We start from the raw sequence: 8,854 nt of genomic DNA on the forward strand, positions 1-8,854 counted from the left end.
TGGGAAAATAGGGCAAGAAAAGCAAGTCACTTGCAGGATATCCAAGATAACACTTGGCATCTGATACTTTTATCTGTTTGGTAAAGATGTCTTTCATTCAGCAACATTTAATTTACTCAGTTTGTCAAATTACAGCCACAAAAATAAAACTGATTACGTAGCATGAAGCAGAGTTAATCTTCTTTGTGAATCCTGCTGTGAACAATGCTACTGTTATTTTCCTGTTTTGCTTGTGGAACTGTATGAAATTTTACTTGTAAAAATATGCAACCAAAATAATAGTCCCATAGATAAAGTCAGCCCCTTCCCAAAATACAGGAAAATAGTGGGGAGAAGAGAAAAAAGGAAGGGAGGAAAGACAGTGTGTCTGTGTCTGGAAGGAGAGAGAGAGAGAAAGAAATGTCTCTGCAAACATAGAAATGCAGCACTAGAGACAAGCACGAATGAGGAAAAGCATCCTCCATGCACATTGTGGTGACGTGTCGGCTTTAGATGTAAACTGGTTGCTCTTGCGCAGTTAACAGCCTGTACATGGCAGCTGGCATAGTCTTCATATGAATCTAGAAAAAACATGACAAGTAAGTTATTCCATGTTTCGAGGTACTTAAGGATATGGTTTAGGGGGTAGACAGGAACGGTTGGACATGATGATCTCAGAGGTCTTTTCCAACCGAGCGATTCTGTGTGATTCTGTGTGATTCTTACATGCGTACTACAACAGAACATTGGTGAAGGAACTAGTTAAGGTCATACAGGACAGAAGGGAAAGGTAAAACCTGAGGTTTCACACTCTTATTAAAGTACTGCAGGTGGTGATTTTATGAAACAGTATGTTTAGTATCAATGAACCATCTATAGTTGTAGACAATTCACATTTTCAGAGCAGTGTGCTTGAGAAACATAGGAGAACTACGAGTAAATAATAAAAGAAATGGTGCGCTGGCTTGCTCTCACTTCCACTTCTCAGATTTGAACAGCAACAGGCTAATACAGGTAGAATCACAGAATTAGAGAACAGTTTGAGCTGGAAGAGATCTTTGAAGATCATCTAGTCCAATCCGTCTGCTGCAGGCAGGGGTATCTTTCACTAGAATAGGTTGCTCAAAGCCCTGTGCAGCCTGACTTTGAACACTCCTATGGATGGGGCATCCACAACTTCTCTGGGCAACCTGTTCCAGTGCCTCATCGCCCTCATTGTAAAAAAGTAGTTCTCCCTTATGTTCAGTCTAAATCTACCCTCTTTCAGTTTAAAACTGTTGGTTCTTGTTCCATCACTACAGGTCCTGGTAAAAAGTGTCTCTCAATCTTCCACAGAAGCCTCCTTCATATACTTAATGACTGCTATAAGGTTTACACAGAGCTTTCTACTCTTCATGCTGAAAAACCCCAGCTCTCTCAGCCTTTCTTCACAGGGGAAGTGTTATAGCCCTCTGATAATTTTCATGCCCCCCTCTGGACCTACTCTAACAGGTCCATGTCATTCTTGTGCTGGAGAGTCCAGAACTGGATGCAGCACTCCAGGTAGGGTCTCACTAGAGTGGGGTAGATGGACAGAATCACCTCCTGTGACCTGCTGGCCACACTTGTTTTGGTGCAGCCCAGGATATGGTTAGCTTTCTGGACTGTGAGTGCACATTGTTGGCTCATGTCCAATTTTTCATCCAGCAGTACTCCCAAGCCCTTCTCCTCAGCACTGATCTCAATTCCTTCATCCTCCAGTCTGTATTGACATTGGAGATTGCCTACGCTCAGGTGCAGGACCTTGTACTTGGCCTTGCTGAACTTCACGAGGGTCACATTGTCCCTCTTTTCAAGCTTGCCAAGGTCCCTCTAATGGCAACCCTTTCCCTTCCTCAAGCTTATCAAGTGTACCACTGAGCTTAGTGTCATCCACAAACTTGCTGAGGGTGCACTCAATCCCACTGTCTGTCATTCATGAAGATATTATATATTATACAGTATATTATATATTATATAGTGTTGGTCCCAGTATGGCCTCTTTGAGGGACACCACTTGTTACTGGTTTCCACTGGTTGTTACGAGTAACAGCAATGAACTATGTTACATTGCCTAGACACATTGCCTGCCCTTACCTCACCAACAGCATTTGAAAGAATGTGAACAATTTTCTCATGGGGTGTTGCTACAACACTCTGTCCATTAATTTCAATGATCCGATGGCCAACACGCACACCTCCTCGCTCTGCTATGCCTCCTCTCATAAGGCTACAGATCTGGAAGGGAAAGGACAAATTTATCAAGGGCTGAGTAAGGAACAGCGGCTTTAGATTATTCATTTTTGCCTGTAACCTGAAAATCAGCATTTAAGCACAGAGGCTTGCATCATATTCTAAAATGTAATTGATCATTGATTCAAAGTAAAATTTGTTATTGGCAAACGACTACTGGATATTCTCTTCTAAGAGCAGAACAAACTGTAAAGGTTGTTCATGCTGCACGTCACATGTGTTGTGGTTTGGAAATTTAAGAGTGTGTGAAGGACCACAGTTTAACAATATTCAGGATGCGGATGCCTTACAACAAAAGAGGATTTTCATTGTTTAGACAGTTGTTCTATCACCCAATGGCCCATCCCCACCTAGGGAGGGAAACTAGGAAAAGGAAAGGAGACCCATGGGTTGAAATAGAAACAGAATTAATAAAAAAATAAACCCCATTATTAATAGCAATAATAAATAAGCACATTAATAAAAAGTACACAGAGTTAATGCTCAGCCGACACAGTGGTTGTAAGCTGTGACTGTCACAAAGAGCAGAGGAGTAGGCCTCGGAAGTAGAACAATGGGCGAGACCCTCCTAAGATGACAGCCATTGAGAAAAGAGGGCCGTCCCCAGCCAACTCCCCAGTTTATAGTAAGTGTGATGTTTATAGTATGGCATAATTGTATTGGCCAGTTTGGGGTCAGCTGTCCTGGTTTTCTTCCCCCCAGCTTCTGCACCTGACACATTCGAAAATGTTACCTTGATCACTGCATATGAGTGAGGGAAAAAACTAGAACAAAGTGTCTGATCAACTTTATTACCATGAAATGAAGTACTTTAGTCTTCTCAGAAATGCAGCTTTCCTGAATAGAAAAATTGATTCTATGATTGTATGAATCCGTCCCAATGAAAACAGAACAAGAAACAAGGACAGTCTTTTTCCTTTCAGATCACGCAATGGCTTGTTTAGTGATATGAATGATGAAGATTGAAAACAGCCTCTGCTACTACACATTTTTGTTTCTCTAACCTAAAACAGCATTTCTGTTCCTATAGCTGACTCTAAAGTTGTAAAGTAAGAAGTGTAAAAGGAAAAAAGTAACTCTGGTTAACTAAGCTTTTATATCTTAGATTTAACACACATGCAAAGTCCTGCTTGCTATAAGGGAGAAGATGGTAGCTTCCCTCTTCCCACACTGAAACTTATCCACAAATGGCTAAGAAGTTTCATGCATATTAAAGCTTAACCAGAGAGTGTGGAAGTTACTTACAATCCCATTCTGCACACTGAAGCCCAACTGATATCTGAGGTCTGGTCTCCTGATCAAGACTGTGGTTACTGGAGGACACCTAACTATGTTCAGTTTAACCCGGGCCTGGTTTTTCAAACCCTGTGAAAAGAAATCACCATGAAAAATGCTGGCAAAGACATTTAAATTTCACATAATGAATCATTTAACATAAGCACTGGGGGGGTGGGCAGGGAGGAAGTTTTAAAATCTTGATATGAGAACAGCCCTGAAAAAACAGCTTTTTGTATACATTGCAACACAGTCTGATAGCTGAATGCCACACACTGGCATTAGAACATTCAGTTAAAAGAGTGATAAAATATAAAATTTTTCTTGTTTTTTTAAGCTTCTTGTTGGCAGTTTCTTTAATTTGTAACAGAAATAATGAATAAAAATAATATTAAACAGGTATATGCAGCTCATCAAAAAAGCCAATGTCTGTGGATGGGAAATAAATAAAATTTCAAATAAGTAGCTAAGACAGTTACAAGTAAGTGGCTTCCCTAATAGGATATATTCAATTTTGTCAAGCAAATGGCAGGTCCTGCTCATACAATGCTTGCATAAACAGTGCTCCTAATTTCCCTTCCTCCTCCCTTCTAAATGAGCTATATCATATTCATCATGAACTCTTTGCTAGCAGAAGGAAATCAAAGGAGGAAAATTTACTTTTACTGTCAGGGTGGTAAACACTGGAACAGATTACCCAGAGAGGTTGTAGAGTAACCAACCTTGGAGTTATTTAAACCCCAGTGGGCACAGCCTTAAGCAATCTGCTCTACTTTGAACAAAATTGTTGTTCTATAGCAGCTTCAGAGGTGACTGCCAGCCTCAGGGACTCTGTGATTGTATGGCTCCATGAAATCTCAAATATAAAAACGCAGATAACTGCAATTTGACCCCTTGTACAACTTCAAGTATTCAAAGCTCTTGGAGACTGTTAACATACCTTTCTAAAATGCTTCATTTACACAAAGGATTAGTGATAAATAAATATATAAATAAAACCCACATTAAGAAAAAAATGCTTAATACAGCAACTTCCACCTTACTTAATACAACACCTACCAATTCCAGCAGCTACTTCTGAATTCCCTTTATATATAAATTTGAAGTGTGGGTGCCACTGCAACTAACAGGTGTCCGACACTGTCTTCAAAAGGTTAATTCCGATGATATAATTCCTAACAAGGTAATACACTGAAGTCTCTACATCCCATTTACTGTTGATTCTGTGAGCAAAACTCCACAGATTCAGCAGTGACTTGAATAAGTAGACATTCTGTCAAGGTGAACTGCCTTAGAGTCTGTTCTCTTGTCAGTGCCTTAAACTGGGTGCAGTCATCACATTCCCCCACTTCCACACAGTGCTGAGCTCAGCTTGGCTTGTAATGCAAAGTGGCTCCAAGAGAATGGGTGTATGAACACAACATGAGAAAGCAGATGGCTGTAGGAAGTGCCTCTACTCCACGCTCAGCAGAAATAAGGTCTCTTCCATGACTGCAGCTTCTCCACTCTGCTGAGGAGGTAGCAGCACACCACACATGCTCAAGGGCCATTCATCTTCTATATGCAGGTCTTCACAAGTCAACATATTGGAAGATAGGGACTAATCACCTGTACTAAGCTGTGGGTATGATGTGTTTACACAAGAGCCTGAGGGGCTTCTGCCTCTGCCTTCTAAATCTGGGAGGGCAGGAGTCATACAGAATGCTGGAGAGGCCTATTTCCATGAAGAATGTAGGTATCTAACTTCAGTCATCTGAGCTCACTCAGGTTACATGCCCTCAAAAGAGCAGGTATCATTGCACTCTTACTTCCCTGATGAATTTGCAAATTATTTAATGTATTGCTTGAAAACAAAAAGAGCAACATGGTCCCAATAAATAATTTTGTAATTTTACAGAAAGTACATGTATTTCAAAAGTAGCTAATGCTAATCAGAAACAAAACAATTGTATCATCTGACCAATTTATTGGCTAATCTAGTCTCTGAGTCTGCTTCTGACAGTAGTCAGCACCAGATGCTTCTAAAAAAGATATAAGTAGTGTAATACAATTAGGAAATAACCACCAACATGGAAAGCTCCTTCCGAGCTCTGCCAGTTTGTAATTAGTTTATCGTCAATTAGTGGCAGAGATTACATCCATAATACTGAAATAATCTCATTTGAAGTGCTTGAAAGGTATTTTTTTACCTACATAACATTCTCATCTTTTCATAGGGGTGTTTAGAGCACGCTAAAGAAATCTGAAATCCTGAGATATATCTGCCACATTTAAATGTGTGGTTAGATCATTCAGTGGCATACATACTTGTTACCAGAAGCGTGATATGAACAGATCCAGATGTATAGTTATGAAGACCTGCAAACATACAGGCTATCTTCTCTTTAGAAAGACAAAGTGGCTAGCAGTTCCTATAGCAACAGCAGTAAGTGCCAGTGAGGAAGAGAAAGGTCTGCAAAAGCTGAAAACAGCAAAGCTGGTTGTTTCTGTTCTGAGAAAGTACACAGGAACACAACTAAATTCCACCTGAAAGGGCTCTGAATCAGAGAAGTGTAACTCATCACAGGTTTACAAATAAAACTGATGTGGGATAGGAAACAAGTATGGCTAACATGAAAAGCCTAAATTTGCATGGAGTTTTGTCCCACTCAAGTTGGTACAAAGATATTTAACATGATATTTTTTGCCCTTCCTTCACAAATGTAAGACACTTTTTGCTGTGTTTTTAGTATGCTACACTTCCAAGCTATCATTTCTGCTCACTGAACCTAAAATGGCTGGTCCAGTGACTTATGCATCTATTACTCATCAGAACTCAGCATTAAAAATTTTGGAAACCAGAATGGGAAGTCTTTATAGCAAACATCTTAATTCAAGTATTAAGAAACTAATCCATGGACAAAAAATATATTTTAAAAAAAATTTTAAAATTAAACATTTACTTTGCCTTTTAAAAAAGTACAAAATGAAAAAAAAATTACATAATACAACTTATTACCAGAAAGTTGCCTAAATAAGTAACAGGCATATTGCTAGAAATCAGAGGATTTTTGAATAGTACGCCACCAGCATTACATTATGTGTCTACATGTTACGATCTGCAGGAGCTATGTGGGGCTACTTCAATAAATAATGAAGTCCATATAGCTTCATGTCAACAATTCCCTAGTGATGCGTCTTTCCAGCTCTTAAAACTCTTGATGTTTTAATACCTATGCCTTTGTATGCTACAGCTATCCCAGGCACTGTTCAGTTCTAGTTGACCTGCATGCTTTTTGCAGTCACATACTCTTCTGAGAACTAGAAGAAAGCTCTTCTAATTTAAATATCTCATTTAGCCAAGTGAAGAGAAGCGTCACACTTTCAAATAACTTGGGCAAAGTTTCTACAGAGTATAAGTATGTCAAAGTTTAAAAGTTTTAAAAATAGTTATAAACAAACAAGCAAGCATCAGCTTTGATTCAGACAGATAGCAGGAGGCATTTAAACAGCTAATATGGCCTAAGACAATATTAAGCACCTGTGCCTCCATTTGTCACCTGAAATTTTAAGTGTCTTAAGATGTATATTTGGTAATATCTTCCTTCTGAATGAAATATTCTCTTGTGAAGTTTTGCAGAGTCCTTGTCTATACAAGTAAATGGCACATTTCGCTTTCTGAGAGTCAGAAAATTGGTGTAGCATAATTCCCACTGTAGTTTAAAGATTATGGAATGGAAAGTGCTATACAAACATTTGGAAATAATTTATCCAAAAGTTGCATCTTTTCTGCTCTCCTATTATGTAACCCTTCTAAAATGTGTAACTTCCAGAAACATTCTCTGTACCTTTATAATGCTCTGGCATGTTGAGAGTGGTAAGCCAACCAAACTGGTCCCATTGATTGACATGATCTGGTCCCCGATGTTTAGCTTCCCGGACTTCTCTGCTGGTCCTCCATGCATCATGTTGGCTATGATAACTGTAGGCAAAATGGATCCCCAGCCAGACTCCACAATCACTACACCAAGGATTTCTCCCTTCTGCTTTTCAATGTAAACCTGTATGATAAGAAAAAGCGCTTCAGAAAAAAGGTTTCCTCATATCTATGGAAGTGACTAACACCACCCCCCTCCCAAACATCCATATAACCAACAAACATATATCCCTCCTTATTTGCAAAGTGCATTTCCAATTCAAAGGCAAAACAAAACTGGGTACACATTTTACTACATTTCATTTGTATTCAAACATGAAATAAACAACACTACATAATATAGATTCTGCTTAGTGCAAAACACGCCTCAACTTATTTCTGCATATGAGCAGAGGAAACTGGAGTGAAAGAAACACTGGTGCCATGCCTGGTTTCCATGGACAAAGCTAAGCAGGAAGAGATTGGAAGAGTTTATGACTGGATTGGAAAACCACTACCTGCATGTTGCAGTGGTGCACTGGTTCATCTTTATTAACCAAGCTGCAAATCCTTTCAGCAAACAGAATCCTTTAAAATCTGGAATCAGTCACTTTCACAAACACCCATGCTCTATAAACTTTATATTGTTTACTGTAATCTGTTAAATTCTATTACTCTGTTAATCTGTTTTAAATTCATTTTATTAACATAAAATGTCAAACATCTGAATTGTTTGGTAAAAAGAATATAAACAGATGTGTTTGCTGATGATAAATTTTGGGGTTTTTTTTCACTGTTTGCCTTTGAAACAGAACTGATGACAGGGTGTCCTACTTGGGAAGATATTCTAGGCTCACTGGAGGCCATTTATAGGAAGTATTAATGGTTTTCTGATTTCTGCCAGCATGGGCCTGCAACTGGTAGAGCGCAGCCTAATGCTGTTATGGAAAAAAAATGCGACATACATCTTTGCAGTTTTCAGATTTGGAGAAGTGAATCAGGTCATCATTGTACATGTCCTGGGTATTTAGCAAGTCACTATATTCCTTCTGGCTAAGGTCTTCCGGGTTGATTCCATTTGCCCTCAGAAACTCCTGGTAGGCCACACTGAATGCTTGACCTATGGACTGTGCAATCAGCTGTGCCTGTAGCAGTTCCCAGAGAAGAGGAAAGAAAAAAGTGAAACATTCTGATGGTCTTTTCCACAGACACTTTCTCTGCAAACACACTGTAAAATGGATCATCAAGTGAAGTTCACGAATCTGCAAGACAAGTTACTGAAATCCAGTTTAAGAAATATTTGTGGATTAAAAATTAGTTTTAAAATGTCAATACAGTCACCTGTGCAATGAATCCAGCTTGTTAGCAATTATAAATGAGAAATATAAATAAAGCCATCCTTTCACAGGTAACACCCAGCATTTGGACACATCA

At 39.1% G+C, this 8,854-nt stretch overlaps 1 protein-coding gene across 1 annotated transcript in view; it reads right to left on the reverse strand.

The window, feature by feature from the left end:
- Window positions 1-488: 488 nt before the first annotated feature.
- The window catches only part of APBA1 (amyloid beta (A4) precursor protein-binding, family A, member 1), a 35,952-nt gene continuing 27,586 nt past the window's right edge, over window positions 489-8,854 (reverse strand). The window contains 5 exon segments of the mRNA XM_010184240.1: window positions 489-560; window positions 2,095-2,235; window positions 3,496-3,615; window positions 7,353-7,565; window positions 8,386-8,565. Of these exon segments, the coding sequence (XP_010182542.1) occupies window positions 489-560; window positions 2,095-2,235; window positions 3,496-3,615; window positions 7,353-7,565; window positions 8,386-8,565 (726 nt within the window).

The sequence above is a fragment of the Mesitornis unicolor genome, unplaced genomic scaffold, assembly GCF_000695765.1.
Source record: "Mesitornis unicolor isolate BGI_N332 unplaced genomic scaffold, ASM69576v1 scaffold18865, whole genome shotgun sequence".
Classification (NCBI taxonomy): domain Eukaryota; kingdom Metazoa; phylum Chordata; class Aves; order Mesitornithiformes; family Mesitornithidae; genus Mesitornis; species Mesitornis unicolor.